Genomic DNA, 16,167 nt, shown 5'->3' with positions numbered 1-16,167 from the left:
GTTGGAACTTAAAAGATCATCCCATTCCATCCCACTTCCCCAGGCAGAGGCACCTTCCACTATCCTAGGTTCCTCCAAGCCCTGTCCAACCTGGCCTTGGACACTTCCAGAGATGGGGCAGCCACAGCTTCTCTGGGCAACTTCTGCCAGGGCCTCACCACCCTCACAGGGAAGAATTTCTTCCCAGTATCACCATCCTACCCTTAATTGATGTGCAAAGGGCCGTGCAGGATCACCCAGGGCTGCTGTGACCACAGCCATTGCACACAGCCATGTCCAAGAGGAGCAGCTGGCTCAGCACAGTGTAGCTCCACATAGCTCCTATCCCAAATCTCAAGTACAGACAGGACTGGAGCGCTGGAATTTCCAGTTACGTGTATGCTTCAGGAATTTTGTTCACAGAAAATGTGTTTTAAAGATGACCCATAAAGGAAGATGAATAAGTTGCTATTTTATTCCTGCTTGATTGTTGCCATTTAAGGCCGTGAATTGCATTAAGGGTAAATTGGGGGTTTCGCTTAGAAATAGCAAGTGCCTCAAGTCTTGATTACATATTTTGCTTCTAGGCCTGTGAGAGAGCTCGGGAGTCAAAGAGGAAAACCATTTTTAGCTCTTAGATGAGGGAGAGCCTCTGTAGAGGATCTGTACCTGCTTTGTTTGTCATGTGTTTCACTTGAATAAAAGGTAATCACAAATTAAATCCGGAGGCCTTTCAGTCAAGACCAACTCGTTTGACATCTGGGAAAAATACCAGCCTACCATACTTGCAGTCACCAGGGAAAGCAGAGACCAGGGTGGAGGAGACCTGCATTTCCAATGCAAATGATAAATAAAACCATCAGCGAGTCCCAAAGGCAGAGGGAAGGCCCTGCCCAGAGAGCCAGGGCGGCTGGAGCAGCCAGCGTTTGGAGTAGCCATGGGTTCCCTCCAGCCCTGGGGCGTACAGGGGCCAGACAGCAGCAGACAATCCCAAATAAGTACTGGGAACAGAGGGTGATGTAAGGAGTTCTTGAGGAGAAACCAGGCTTTGTAAGAGAAGCTGCATTTGCACTTGTGATCCACCAAATAAATGACCAGTGTGCTGGTGCAGATCAGACACGAAGGCTGAACACGAAGCAGAAGTGGGCAGAAAAGGAGGAAGGAATTGAACATCTTAATCGAACTCTGGCATTTCTCTTTGTGGCCTTGGGAGGTGGCCAGACAGTGATAGGGGAAACTCTCCTTGCTGTGCCTCACTTCAGAAATTATCTTCTCCATGTGGGTAGACTTTGGTCACCTTACAACCAATACATGTTTTCCTAGCCCAAACAAGGCAGGCACATATCCTGCTGTCCCAGTCCAGACAGGCAAACAAAATAATACCAGTATCAAGATATTTTGCTCTGTATAAAACAAAATATCTTAACATTCAAGGCCAGACTGTCTTGGGGATTTTATGTTTTTCCTCTCTGCAAAGTCTTGCTTCAGTTCTCTCCTCTGATTCTTCTTAAATTTGATACAGCCTGAACATCTTTTTGCTGGCTTGACTAAAGCCCAGCCCAACTACAGCAGGCAGAGCACTTGGTATGCTTGGGTGGATTGCTAGCTTCACTGCTGGAAGTGATTCTCAATCCCTGATATGGTTTAATACTGTAAGGCCTGCTAAAGTGGATTACAGATGGCTATAATGCAAGTCAGGGCAGGGTCCAGGTCAGCAATCCTGCAAAGAACAACTTCAGAGACCACGGCTACTCCTACCCCAAGCACAGCCAATACCACAGACCCATCCCTGAATGGGTACCTCAGAATGGCCATTTTCTGAACCTGATGCTTTGTACCCTCCAAAGGGACTTTTGCAAGGAGGCCAGTTTACTTTGAATGCTCTGAGATTCCCTGGGATTTTTGCTCACAGCCAGCTGGCACCTCTACTGGAGGAGCACATGCTCACTAACGAGAGAACAGGACCCTCCCCATCCAGGGACCGTTTCTGGTCAACCGTCCCTGACACAGCTGAGAGACAATGAGGCCCTTCAGGGCTAAATCCCGAGAGCTGCAACCATCTCCTTTGCCAAGGACATCACTAATTCCTGGCGGTGGCTTGATTCCATAAGCAGCTCAGTGAGGTGACTTTCCAGGTCATCAGCTAATTGCAGGTGAAGCGCCAGTGTCTGTCTCCAGCAGGAGGGAAACTCTGAAGGAAGAAAGCATAAAACGTGTTTGCTCAGCTCCCTTGAGCTGAGCCATCTCTCCCGGGGCAGCTACCAGGAGGTAGGAAAGGGCTGGGTGACTTGGAAGGATCTAGAGCCGAGTCCCGCCGTCTCTGCAGCCCAAGGAATCTCAGGACGTCACCAAGGCTGAGCCAGACAGCAGGACGCGCTCAGCCTGGCCTGTGGGTGGACATATTAAAGTTTCTGGTCTCCCCACAACCCCTGGCTATTTGTGTGCTGGAGAAGAGGAGGAGATAGCCAGGGCACTGATTATTCCCTACACAACTTCTCCTTTGAGTCTACCATGGCTAAAGCCCAGACATGGCTCTTCTACTCCCCCCTCCCTGACAGGCCTCTCGGCATTGCCCCACCTCTGTGAAACAGTGAGGGGTGAATTGAGCCTTCTGAAACTCCATGGCAGAGAAACCGTGGTTAAAAAATCCCCTCTCTTCCAGCACTTGACATTCCTGAGAGGAAACCACTCTGGACTCCCCTGTGCTCCCTGGAGTTGGGAGCAGTGAGTAATGCTCACAGTCGTCCCTGCCTGGCACCACATTCTTTTCTCCAGCATGCAATGGCCCAGAAGAGGGATAAACGGAGCCTTGCTGGAGCAACCAGCAGAGTGGCTGTGCACACCATGGCCTCACACCGGAGAGGCATCGGGACAGATTGTGGAAGGCTCAGCCTCATTTTACTGAGGGGCTGGTTACCCAAAACCGCAAGTGAAATGGGAAGAAAGAAGAAAAAGCCCTGCAAAGTGTTAACTAACAGCATACCTCAGTTGGTTCTGGAGCATGAAAATCATCCTGGTTGCCCTGTGTCCAGCAGCTCTGCACCAGTCTCCCTGCGCTCACACCTCTGCCCACCTGAGCTGCCCTCAGCCCCTGGCATTTTGCTGCTCACTGGTTTCTCACCACCACCAGTTTCTTCTGTTCTTTGTGTCTCAGCACATTTTCCCAGAGCAATCAGTGACCATTTCAGAAAAGGCTGAAGAAATGCACCCCATTTCCCTATTGCTGTTATCTCTTCTTGGCTTCTGGCCTTTTTCCTACCCCGCTTCCACCACCTCCCTTCCCAGGAGCTGCCATTGCCTCCTCCTCACCGTATTTCCCCAAGACCTCAGGTTATAAGCCCAGTTTGGGCCTTGCTCCAACCTGTTTCACCTCCTCTGTTGCAAACTGGTGCTTCTGGTACTCAGCTCAGCCCGGTGTCTGCATCTCCAGCCCTGCCAGGCTCCCAATGCACCCAGGAGGGAGCCTGGGGAGATGAAGGGCAGAAACCGGCAGGTCCACCCTGAGTACAGTACGATGCCAGAGCTGGAGCAGACCAGGCACAGGATTAAAGAGGAACTGGAGCCTGTTCCCTGCCTTTCATCTGCTGCAAGCATGCCACAATCACAGCCGTGAGCTCTTCAAAGGCAGGCAAGGCTGGCAGAGCCTTGGGAAACTTCACTCTTGAAAATGCTCCCAGGTCTGGCCTCCAAGCTGGCAGTAGTGTCACCTGGCTCAGCTTTTCCTGGTTCCTGACCCAGTAGCCTCAATCCTGTGTGTCTCCTTTCCACAGATGTGACTCCAGCTCTGGGGGGCTGTGGACATTGCTGTGCCCAACAAGGTCTCAGCTACCAGCATGGCTTTGTGAGGGTCCCCCCCTCTTCCACAAAACTATAGAAAGTTGATCAAACAAGGCTGAAGATTCATAGAAGGTCTGGAAGCCCGAAGGATAGGTAGAGAGTCAATAAGGCCAAAACCTTCCTGGCAAAGGCTGGGCTGAAGGCAGTACTTGCACTTGAGCTGTGCACTCTGCCAAAGCTTCCTCCCTCGTCCCTGCCACCTTTTTCCCAGCCCCACCCATGTAGCACTCCAATGGCCCTGCTCTCTGAAGTCAAATTTTTCCACTTCACAGACTTCCTCTTGCTTTCACCTGAAAGCTGCTCCACCCAGCAGCCAGCATACTGCCAGGGCATGAGTCTCCCCTACCTGAACCCAGGCCTCCCTCCCAGGGCAAACCGAGAGCAGGACAGGCAAGCTGTGACACCTGGAGCAGGGAGAAGTGGGGACACTGCCCCATGTAGAGCTGCAGACTAGTCAAAGGAGCCTTGGCAGAGGGAGAAGGCAGCTGCTTTGGCTTGGCTATGGCATCACCGCACCCCACTTCCATCAGTCCAGCATGAGACAGAGAAGACTTGAGTATGGAGACACACAGAGCAGTACTTGGGAAGGTGCAGTTCAATCCCTGTTAAGCCCAGCTCCTCCAGCAGCTCCCTGCTGCACACACTAGCAGTATCTGGACAACTCCAGCCCATGGCACCCTTGAGACCCACAGGTTTGGCAGGCTCAATTCTACCCCTCCCCTAATCACCCAGAGCCATCTGCCTTGTGCCCCAGAGCACCAGCATCCCCCCAGCCTGATAGCAGAGCTGTGCACCCTGGAAGGGCGAGATGAGAGCAGGGAGCAACTGTCAAAAAATGGCATGGAAAGAAAGAAAAGAACAATCAACACCAGTCAAGCCTCTATGGTGTGCACTTTTATTTCAACTGGTCTTAAGTCAGTGTACAGGTAGCCCCTCCCTCCCCCACATACTGGCACCACTTCTCCTAGACCCTGCGGGGGACTGTAAAGCCTTCATTCACATCTATCACTGGGGAACACAGGCTGCTTGCTTGACAAATCGAAGAGAAAAAGGATCAAGTGTGTTTTGTTTTTAAGGCGGAAAGATACAAAAAGACACTTGTCGGGTTACATAATTTACAGACAAGCAATTATAACCTAACACCAGCTGTAACTGGTGGACTCCCTCCGAGCTGGGCTTTGCCTTCACAGAGGCGAGTAACTTCCTGTAACAATGCATTATAATATTTGGAATGACTATTAAAAAAACAAACAAATGTACAATCAAAGTCCTCAGATGCATTGTAGAACTTTGGGGGCGTTCGCTCCGACACGTTTCATTTTAAGACTGCTGCTGACACCTTCACCGTTCCAGTTTTTTAATCCTGAGTCAAGCGCCAAAAAAAAAACAAATAAAGCCATGCCAATCTCGTCTTGTTTTATGCGCATTTATGGGTTTTGTTTCATCACAAGGGTGTGGGTGTTGATAACAGTCCGGTTTAGAAGCATTTGCGGTGGACAATGGAGGGTCCGGATTCATCGTACTCCTGCTTGCTGATCCACATCTGCTGGAAGGTGGACAGGGAGGCCAGAATGGAGCCTCCAATCCAGACAGAGTATTTACGCTCAGGTGGGGCAATGATCTGCAGGGAAGAGGAGGAACCAGTCAGACACAGCATCACACTACATGCACAGCCCACGCACAGCCCTGCAAGATGGAGCTGCCTAATTCCCTTATCTAACCTTGGCCAAGATACCATGAAGTCCAAACAAGATCAAGACACAACCTCGCACACCCACCTCTCTCCTTTGCAGCCAGTCTTTAATCCCATTATTCATACAGATGGGTGGGTGCCATCCCATCCAGCCCAAGGCCATTAAGGCTGCACCAGACAGACATGGGTTCTATCTTTTGCAGCAGGACTCCAGCATACCACCCTCCACCCATGCTGCATAGGTTCAGCCTAATGGGGGTGCTGAGATGTTCCCCCAATTCCATCATACCTTGATTTTCATTGTGCTGGGTGCCAGGGCTGTGATCTCCTTCTGCATCCTGTCAGCGATGCCAGGGTACATTGTGGTACCACCAGACAGCACTGTGTTGGCATACAGGTCCTTACGGATATCCACATCGCACTTCATGATGGAGTTGAAGGTAGTTTCATGGATACCACAGGACTCCATGCCTGTGAAGAAAGACAAGTCTCAAGTCAGCAAAGGCTCAGACAGAATCAAGGAAGCCTAAGAAGATACTACAGGCAACCGAGAGACCAGCAGCCCTTTCAGCAGAAGGCACTACAGAGCTATGGTTAGGACAGAGTCAACCTTTGGCTTGTCTGACCCAAGTCCCTCAAACAGCTTTAGGCTGTGCGGGACTTGAGGCTGACCCTGGTGAGACAGCCCAAGTCTTGCTACAGACCAGCAGTAAAATATGGTACCTCACTGTCATGGTCTCCCGCTTACCCTTCACAGAAGGAACATTGAGGGCCACAGGGTATCCTAGGAAATTTTGACTTACCCAGGAAAGATGGCTGGAACAGGGCCTCAGGGCACCTGAACCTCTCATTGCCAATGGTGATGACCTGGCCATCAGGGAGTTCATAGCTCTTCTCCAGGGAAGAGCTAGAGGCAGCAGTGGCCATCTCCTGCTCGAAATCCAGGGCGACGTAGCACAGCTTCTCCTTGATGTCACGCACAATTTCCCTCTCGGCTGTGGTGGTGAAGCTGTAGCCTCTCTCTGTCAGGATCTTCATGAGGTAGTCCGTCAGGTCACGGCCAGCCAGATCCAGACGGAGGATGGCATGGGGGAGGGCATAGCCTTCGTAGATGGGCACAGTGTGGGTAACACCATCACCAGAGTCCATCACAATACCAGTGGTACGACCAGAGGCATACAGGGACAGCACAGCCTGGATGGCTACATACATGGCTGGGGTGTTGAAGGTCTCAAACATGATCTAGAGAGAGAAAAGGAGGGGTTGAGTCAACAGCAAAATACAGGGTTCTTGCTACAGGTCTATACCATGCAAGTGGTTTTACTTCTGCCCCTAGATAAGGGGTATCTCCACACTCCCCCTTCAAAGTCCATGCTTATCTCACCTGGTCTCCACCCACACCTGCCAGGTCAGAGCCTGAGCAGGGACACCACTGCCACAGACCCATCCACGTATCACAGCAAGGAACAAAACAAATGCCAAGTAAACTACAGTACAGTCACTCAAGGCTGTAAATGGATTAGTGTGCCTAGTCAGAAACAGCAGTTAGACAAGTTGCTAGTTCAGTCTCAGAGAAAGCCAGCTTAGAAGAGCAAACAAAACCTGTCAAGGTCCAGCAAAGAGGAGACTCAGGTCAGGAAAGGAAAACCCTGTAAAGATGGCAAAAAGGGAGAATAGTGGTGAAGGAGGAGAGAGGACAACATGGAAGAGGAAAGCCAGCCTGCAGCAATTATCTGCTGTAGCTCCAAGCTGCAGAGTTCTACACACCTGTGTCATCTTCTCTCTGTTGGCTTTGGGGTTCAGGGGAGCCTCTGTGAGCAGCACAGGGTGCTCCTCAGGGGCTACTCTCAGCTCGTTGTAGAAAGTGTGATGCCAGATCTTCTCCATGTCATCCCAGTTGGTGACAATACCGTGTTCAATGGGGTACTTCAGGGTCAGGATACCTCTTTTGCTCTGGGCTTCATCACCAACATAGCTGTCTTTCTGGCCCATACCAACCATCACACCCTGCAGAACAAAGACAATGTGGTAAGTATGGCTGAAAAGTGGGTAACTCCCTTTTTCCAAAGCTAAGTCTCCAATTATTGTCCCTTTCCTGTAATGTCTATCAGGAAAGACATCCAGTCAGCTGCTCCAACACACACTGCACAAAGGCTCTGCAGGAGGCTGCATTCCCCACCAGATGTGCTGCAGCGCAGAGGCCTCTCATGGTACAAAGCCAAATAAAAGGGCTTCTTGTCTCTAGGGGAACCACTTCCACCAAATGCTCCTCTCTTTTGTCAGATAAAGAGCACACCAGCCACCTACCTGATGTCTGGGGCGACCCACGATGGATGGGAAGACAGCACGGGGGGCATCGTCCCCGGCAAAACCGGCCTTGCACATACCGGAGCCATTGTCAACAACAAGCGCGGCAATATCGTCATCCATGGCTGGCTGCGGGAGGAGAGAAGGAGACATGAGCATCCCCGCTCACACGCCGAGCCCCGTCCCGCGGCGGCAGGCGGGAAGGCGATGGCGGGAAGCGCAAGCAATGCCGCCAAGGCCTTCCCCACCCATTTCCTTCCTGCCAGCGCCGCTCCGCTTCGCCCGGCGCCCGCTAGAGGGGGCGACGCCTCCTAGATTTCGGCACTGCGCGGATTTGGGACAAAGGAAGTCCCTGCGCCCTCTCGCATTATTACCATAAAAGGCAATGGATGGAGCGCGCCGCGCCTCGCCCGCCACCGGCTGTCGGGGGACGGCGGCAGCCACTCCCCGGAGCGGGCGGGCGTGGCCGCCACACCCCAGCGCCCCGCCGTGTGCCGGCCAGCGGGGCTCGACGCCTCCGCACAGCCCCGCCGGTCACGCCCGGTGCCCCACCTTGAGCCGGCCGGCGGGGCTCAACACCTCCGCACAGCCCCGCCGGTCACGCCCGGTGCTCGCCCCAGCACCCCGCCATGTGGCAGTCAGCGGGGCTTGGCACGTCCACGCAGCCTAAGGGGTCACGCCCGATGTCTACCGTGTGCCAGGCACGGCCAGCAAGACTCGACCGCTCTGCACAGCCCCCAAAGCCTCAGCCAGCCTCTACAAGGAACCGCAGCAGAACAAGCGCTGGCCACCACGCCCAGCCCACTAGTCAAGCGTGACCGGGGCTCTGCCCCCTCGACCGGCGGCACCACGGGCGGGATTAGAGCCAGCATCTTATGCAATTGCCGCCCGCCCAGGCTCAGCCCCGGCGGCTCCGGCCGCGCCGGTGTAATCCGGTGGCGGGGGGGGGGCGGCGGCAGCTGCCGCACATGTGCCGCCCCGCACGGGCAGCCTGGGAAGTGTAGTCGGAGCTGGAGCGGGCAGCCCGCCTGCACCTGCGCTCCGGGCACACGGGGGGTCCCCCCTGCGCCCCCCAACCCCGCACTGCTCCGATCTACAGCCTCGCCCCATGTAAGGGGTGCCGCCCCCTCCTCGCAAGCAGCAGCCACCAGGACTATTCGGATGTGCGGGGTGGGGCCGCGCCCCTCCTCACCGAGGACAACGCCCCCGGGCCCCGACCCCAACACGGGCGGCTCCGCCGAACAAAGCCCCGCGCCCTCCGTCCACGCCGCCGCTCTCGGGACACAACAGCCGAGCCGCCCGCTCCCCCCGTCCGCACCAGCAATCCTCTTACGGGGCGGATTAACCCCACGGGCTGCAGGGGCGCGACCCCCCTCCACAAGCAACACCCCCCAAACCGGCCTTAAACCGCGAGCTGCGTCTCTACCCCTTACAACGCGCCAGCGCGCTACGGGGCCGCCACCCCGCCAGCGCACAAAGGGCGCGCCGTGTCCCAACAACCCCGATCACACCGATATTCACAATAATACTGGCTCATTACTGATATCGTTAATATCATTATTTTCTTATCCCCCGTTGTCGCGGTGCCACTCTCACCTTTGGGGAGTTCGCGCGGTCGGAGCCGGGGCAGGCGCAAGGCGGCGGCGGGAGCGGGGCGCGCGCACGGTGAGGGTAGGCAGAGCTCGCGGCGGCTCCCGCCCGCCGCCTGCCCGCGCTTTATATGGGGCCGCCGCCGCCACCGCCTCGCCATAAAAGGAAACTTTCGGAGTGCGCCGCTCCGATTGGCCCCGCGCGGCCACGCCCCCCAGGCCTCGCCCCGCCCCGCCGCGCCGACAGGGGGGAAAATATTGAGGTGGGGGGGAACCGAATGGAACTGGGGTGGGGGGTGCGGCCCCGCTGTCACTTGGCTGCTTTGGGGAGGGGGCTCTTGCCTCGTGCTCGCCGCACTCCGCGGTGCTCCGGTGCGCCCCGTGCAGCCCCCCCTCCCCCCCACCCCAACCCTCACACAAAGCCCCGCTGGTGGGGGTCCCGGCCCGTTCGCCCCCCGTCTCTGTGGGAGCCGGGCGGATGCAGCCCCCCGGGAGAGAAGGAGGTACCCGGGGGCAACGCGGTTCGGGATCCCGGGGGTGCTGCTTGCCCCGCCTGCGGCGCTGCCCAGCGCGGGGCACGTGGAGCGCCCGTCACCTGCACCCCTGGGCCGGGCGGGCACCGGTGACCCCGGCCGGGAGCGGGACGAGCGGGACGCGGGGCCAAGTTCATTGCTGATGTCAGCAAGCGGCGGCGACACGGCTCCTGCCAGCCGCCGCCAGGCTCTCGGCCCTTGGACCCGCCCGGGCAACCGGGAACGCCACCGGCGCCACCGGGCACCATTAAAGACCGTGTGCCTACGGTGGCAGCGGCTCCTGGGAGAAGGGTATGCTCCACTGGCTCTGGCTCAGGCATCGAGTCAAGCAGGGGGCCCTGGTCCCCCCTCCCCATCCTGCCCCACGCTGGCAGAGGACACCGTGGGAGCAGTGGTTTAGTCAGATTTGAGCAATATTTGTTTCTGTCCTCTGATCCAAACCTTGCTGGAGTAGGAGACGTGGCTGCTCCAGCCCAGGCTGCCTTTTTGCAATTCCCTTCTTGCCTGTGACCATCCAGCACTGGTTGGGAATAAAGGCGAGGGCAGCGGCCACAGAGCAGCAGGCAGCAGCAACCAGAGGGCTTTGCGTCTCCAGAGTGTTGTGCGAACATGGGCTGATTAATCAAGTTAATTAAGCAGCCCTGTAAGTAAAGTAGCAGCAGCCACTCTCAATCTGTTGCCGACTGGAAGCACACAGACTTCAGCGTAGGGACCTTGGATGTGAAATCGCAGCCGTTTGAAAACAGTGATGACAGGGAAAAAACAATTCTCGGGGAAAAAAAAGGCTCAAAATGCCTGTTCTCCATGGGATACCCCTTGTCCAGTATCATAGAGAGGGGAGTCAGGCCTGCAGTCAAGGTCTTGAGGCCACACCAGCAAGCTCTTTGTCATCAGGGAGCTGCAGAGATCACGGTGAGGATGAGAATGAGGATGGGGCTCCCTCTCCAAACTGCCCGTGTGTGTCTGCCTAAAGGAGACCCAGGCATTATTTCCCCCCCCTTCATTACTCCCTGCTGTGGGATGAACAAAGGAGGAGAGCAGCAGGAGGAACCTGCAAAAGCCTGTTGAGATGGAGATTTGCAATTACCTCGGGGGATGGGAGGTGATGGGACACCAGGCACAGATGGGAATACAAGAGAAGCCCTTTTCCTTTGGATGGCATCCCCTTCCCCAGGAGTGCCTTGTCCTGGTGAAGGTGCCCCAAAATTCAGCACCACAGCTGTGCCCAGGTGTTTTGGAGGGGGTGGTACAGAGATGGGAGACCTGTGGGCTCTTCCAGGCCACCCCAGGGCCATGCCTCATCCCGCAGGACAGAGGTGGCCCTGGTGATGGACGTGTCCTGCAAGGCCACTTTGGGACCAGGCCATCCCCACCATGTGGAGATGGCCACAGTGACGGACGTGTCCTGCCAGGCCACTTTGGGATTATGCCATCCCCTCCGCACTGGAGATTGCCACTGTGATAAAGAGATACCCCCAGACAGTCCCCATGGGAAGCCCTCAGGGGAAGGGGACCCAGCTGAGGGTTCCTGCAGGGTCATGCTGGAGCAGGGCTGCCTTTGCCCGGTCGTTCCTCTGTCAACCTCAATGTGGATCATGCAAGATCTCTCTATCGCAGCTTCCCTTGCAGTAAAATGGGAGTCATCGCTGTTAATTACCTGCCTCACAAGGAATTAATTAATGTTTGCATTCCACTTTGAAAAGGCTGATTATTAATTAGAATATTATACGTCAAATAAGGGGAGCCACAAGGCATGAGTAGAGCTGATGGCCCTTGCAGCTGGGAAGCGTGGTCCACAAATGTGCTGATAAAGCAGGAAAAAGTCCAACAATACCACTGGGGTGATGGGTTTGGGATGGGGAACAACAGCAGGAAGTCTGGGCCAGGTGGGGAGGCCACCAGGGCTCATAGGGGTCTTCTGCAGCTGGATGGGGCGTGCAGGAGAGGGGTGGGGTGCTGCGCTCCACTGCATCCTAGTGAGCAGGTTGGATGGAGCCAGGCTGGGGAGCCACGATGCGAGACAGCCCATTAGGCAGGGAGGGAACTACCAGGCAATTACTCTTGATTATTGGATTGAATCAGAAGGCAATCAATGTGCCAGCATCCGGAGGGCAGCAGCACCAGCCTCACGTCTCCTGGCTTTAGGGGCAGCGAGGTCTGGCCTTGGTGTGACAGCAGGATGTGGCCTCCAGCACACAGCTGGGTGCCGCCACTTCCTCCCAGCCCGAAGACACCTTGACAGCAAAGCCACCAGCCAAGTCACCATGTTCACCACTGTGTGATGAACCAGGCTGACTCCCTGGCCATGGCTGGGGCTCTCTTCCCATCTCTTCTGGGATGTTTCAAGAGCTGAGAGGAGAGAAAGGGGAACTGAGCAAAGAGCTTCCCAGCTGTCATGTTAACCTTTGGGCAGACATCACAGGCTCCCAAGTTCCCATGTTTTGCTTCATCTCTCCCTGCTTGTCCTTGGTGCTTGGCTCTCACTGACTCTGGACAAAACTATCCGAGGGAGGATCCTCCTGCCCTTCACCAGCTGATACTGTGAGGCTTGAATCACTGCACTTGTGGGACAACATGTGAGCTCTGCTTTCCCCTCGCTTCTCACAGCCCTTCCTCTGGAGCAGAAGCCCTCTGCCCATGCAGGGATGGCCTCTGCCACACTTTTGGGGAGAGGAGGTTCAAAGGTGTGAAATATTCCTGGCAGTTTTTGGAGTTGGAGTTTTGCCTTGCATTTCTGCACATCCCCTTCAGTGCCAGCTCCTCCGTCTCTCACCCTGTCATGTGCTCGGGCCTCCCTTCTCTCCCTCCTGCTGTTGTGACAATGAGAAGAGAGGTAGAAACTTCTGAAACCGCTGCAGTCTCTTTGAATCACCCTCACACAAAAATCATGGAGGTGTTTTTGAAGCACTGCCTTTCCCTTCCCTTTCCCACTCCCCAAGAGGAAGAAGGAAAGGTGCGACCACATCCCCTGTTTCACAGGCACAGGGACCATCTCAGCACCTTCCTCTTTCAATTTTCTCCTTGCAGCATTAGCTATAACGGGAATTTGCAGGAAGTAAAATCTAAGCAGGAACCCCAGGCCCATTGCTCCCTTTGGAGATGTTGGGGGCCTCACTGCAGCCCCCACCTCTCCCTTTATGGGAAGATACTCAGCATTAAAACCTGAAGCAAAACAGCCCCTGACATTTTCCTGGCTTGTTGCATTGCATCCCTGATGCCAGCTCATCCCTGACAAGCTGCAGGCTTGACTCTCCCCCTTTAAGCATCATTCTCCACTCTCATACACCCCTCCCCGAGGTTTCTACTCCTTTGTATTGATCCTTGAGCTCTCTCTGATCTATCAGTCCTTTTGCAGAGAGAGGACAGCCTTTCCCTTCACAGACTCCATATGCAAGGTTGTTCTCCCCTGATCTGCTGCATCCACATGGATGGGCTAACAGTGCATTGAGCATCTCTCCCATTCACAAAGAATGAAAATCATTACATTGTATCATGCTGGAAAACCGTGTAAATTCACCATTTTCCATTTTCAAGGCACAGACAACCAACCTGTGCTAGGTTTTGCTGAGGCTGTTGGAAAGGGCCCAGACCTGCCCAGGTAGCCAAGGCGGTGGCAGGGCACACGTGCCTGGTTTACAGCCTGCTGTCCCTGATAAATGGACTTTGCTGGAGGGGTTGAAGCCCTGAGCAGTGATTTTTCTTCACCTATTTATTTCTCCAGCCCTGCCTGTCCTTGCTGCCTCCAGCCTTGTCTCTCCGTGTCCCCGTGCCCCTGTGCCTTCCCCAGCCCTTTTATTGCATATCTCTGAGCTGATCGTTGTGCCAGCATTTCCAGATCCTGATGCTGGCCCCGAGGCCCCCCAGCTTACAGAGGCAGCAGGAGTCCAAGGCTTCATCCCCAGCTTTGTAGGCAGCCAGGTCAGCATCCATCAGCCAGTGCCCAGGCTGGCACTCTCTGCCCAGCCCCATCCTGGTGCCCCGCAGCCCTGCCACCCTCCCACTCTTTCTAGGCTGTGCTGGCCCGGCCGGAGAAGAGCAAAGCCCTCCCTTCCCCCACTGGTTACACGTGCTGCCAGGGCTGTTTTGGTTGACCTTGATAGCAACAGCCTGTGAGGCCCGAGCGTGGAATTGTTTTCAGCCCAAGGTCATTCCTTGCAGCACAGCACGATTGCACCGGCACAGCCAGACCCTGAGGCGGTGCCGGCCGGGCTCCCAGCCTCAGCCCTGCACCCTGGGCATCTCTGGAGTCCGATTCTTCCACAGCAATGGGACAGGTGTAAGCTATATCCTATGCTGGAGCTTCCCTGCAGGGACAGAGAGTGGTGGAGCAGCCCTCCCCTCCAGCCAGGCTTGGCATCAGTTTCAGGGGATATTTCCTCCAGCTAAAAACAGAAGGGGAAGAGAAAAAGCTGATTCTCCCTGGGTTTTTTCTGCATGCCTCAGCCCTCTGGTCCCACTCACGCCACCCCCATCGCCACCCAAATGCTACTGAGTGACCCCTCAGCTGTGATGCACCTCCAAGGGGGTCTTCCCCTCAAGGATGCTCCCTGGGGTTTAGTTACCTGTCCTGGCAAAAGGTTCCCACAGGTTTTACATGGCACTATGCCAAGCCATACAGTGTTTTCAACTGCTTCTTAATTACTTTGAGAATTGATTTTTGTTGGTCTCTGATGATGGAGCAGGGAAGCAGCTGGATGGAGTTTTCTGCTTGTACTTCATCTAGGAAATGAAACAGATCCTGGGCTACCCAAGCATGCTGGGAAATTCACTTTGATCTCTGCTGGGCTAGTGGCCTTTTCCGTCTAGAGGCTTCAGGCCTTTGGCAGAGGTGACCTCTCCTACCTTGGAGAGAGTGGGAATAGTGCTGCCTTTGTTTTCTGTGTGAGAAACAGAGGCAGGGAGAGCAGGGATTGGCCATTGCAGGGCCACCCTCAGTCAGGGTGACTCTCCTGCCGGTGCCAGGTGATGTAAAGCACTTGTGACTCTGCGGGTAATTCTGGTTTGGGGCATAAGCCCCCTTTATGTCCAGCAGGAGGTCACAGAGGTCTGACCACTGTGCTGGTGCTGCTGTGGGTGCACCCAAAGGTGGGGGGGATCCCCACCCCTCCAGTGACCCCAGACCTGAACCAGCTCCTGTCCCTGCAGGCGCAGGGATGCTCAGGGAACAAATGGGCGAGGCAGGATTTGCCTGTTCCTAGAAAGAGGGATGCAGAGGCACCCAGGAACTGCTCTGGGCCCTGTCCCAGCCCCATCCCTGCCTGGGCTGGCCCCCGGCTCTGTTTGCACAGCCGGTGCCGAGCTGTGACGCAAGCAGCTCTCCCCAGGCGGGGAGAGGGTGACAGGAGTGGGACCTGCTCTAGTCAATGCCCCATCCACTCCTCCGAGTTTAAATAAACCTTCAGGGGTGATTCAGTGCTTACACAGCACTCAGCCCTTTCACAGAGCCACCAGAATTGAAATCCAGTGACTGTCCCTCTCCCCCCACCTTGGGGAGCAGGTGCATGGGAGGAGAGCCAGGTGGTTTTTATCCAGTGCCAGGCTTGTTTCTGGTCCGTGTGGCTGGGGTAACAGGGGGGTGATGCCACTTACAATGGGCTGGCAGTGGGGAAGGAGAGACCACAGGCTTTCTGTAGGGTGATGCTGCTCCCAACCAGCCCCTCTGGTCCAGCTCACACCAAGATCTGCAGCAAACCCAGGAATGAGCCAGGAAGTTTGCAACTATATCATCCTTCTGGTATCATCCTGAGGCCACTCACACACAGACTGGGCACGGAAGGAAACTACCACCACAATGCCCAGGTGTAGAGGCACCAAGCCCCCCTGCATTTCATTGCTCTCCCAGCCCATTGCTCCCAAAGCCTCCATCCCTCACTCCAGACAGTATTTCCACGTGTGCTTTGTTTGGCTCATTTCACACATTCCTGCTGGCAGGTGATAAGATCTCAGGAGAAAGGCAAACCAAAGGCCTGGGTGCCAGGCACTGGCTGTCACTCCCCTGACTCATTAAGGTACCTCTGCTCCCTCCTCACCAGCTCTGATCTGGGACTAGTGAGGACACCTGGATCTTCATTCCACCACAGGAGGGCTGTGGGGTGAAGAGCTGGATGGAGAAAGTGTGGTGGGACTCAGGTGGCTGTGTGAGTTGTCACGTTCCCTCCTGCTCCTGAGGAAGACTGCAGAGCTCTGTTCTCTCTGGTCCCTGTGCCACCCTGGGGTGCCCACTCTGCTG

General features: G+C 55.4%; 1 protein-coding gene across 1 annotated transcript; it reads right to left on the bottom strand.

Moving 5' to 3' along the window:
- Positions 1–4,688: 4,688 nt before the first annotated feature.
- ACTB (actin beta) lies at positions 4,689–9,520 on the bottom strand. The gene is made up of 6 exons (XM_069029512.1): positions 9,413–9,520; positions 7,817–7,945; positions 7,277–7,516; positions 6,313–6,751; positions 5,799–5,980; positions 4,689–5,437 (listed from the first exon to the last, which is right to left on the bottom strand). Exons 2-6 carry the CDS (start codon positions 7,937–7,939, stop codon positions 5,294–5,296), a joined length of 1,128 nt encoding a protein of 375 aa, XP_068885613.1. The 5' UTR covers positions 7,940–7,945; positions 9,413–9,520; the 3' UTR covers positions 4,689–5,293.
- Between the last annotated feature and the right edge of the window lie 6,647 nt (positions 9,521–16,167).

Source organism: Aphelocoma coerulescens, chromosome 14 (assembly GCF_041296385.1).
Source record: "Aphelocoma coerulescens isolate FSJ_1873_10779 chromosome 14, UR_Acoe_1.0, whole genome shotgun sequence".
Classification (NCBI taxonomy): domain Eukaryota; kingdom Metazoa; phylum Chordata; class Aves; order Passeriformes; family Corvidae; genus Aphelocoma; species Aphelocoma coerulescens.
Note: the sequence above shows the minus strand (reverse complement) of the source record. Positions and strands in the feature narration are given on the sequence as shown.

Excerpts from the sequence above, each read along its gene's own strand:
- ACTB (XM_069029512.1), bottom strand. The coding sequence starts at position 7,939 with ATGGATGACGATATTGCCGCGCTTGTTGTTGACAATGGCTCCGGTATG. Across the intron at positions 5,981-6,312 it reads GTTCCAGCCATCTTTCCTGG|GCATGGAGTCCTGTGGTATC; the intron begins GTAAGTCAAAAT and ends CTTTCTTCACAG. Across the intron at positions 5,438-5,798 it reads CCAGCACAATGAAAATCAAG|ATCATTGCCCCACCTGAGCG; the intron begins GTATGATGGAAT and ends TCTTCCCTGCAG.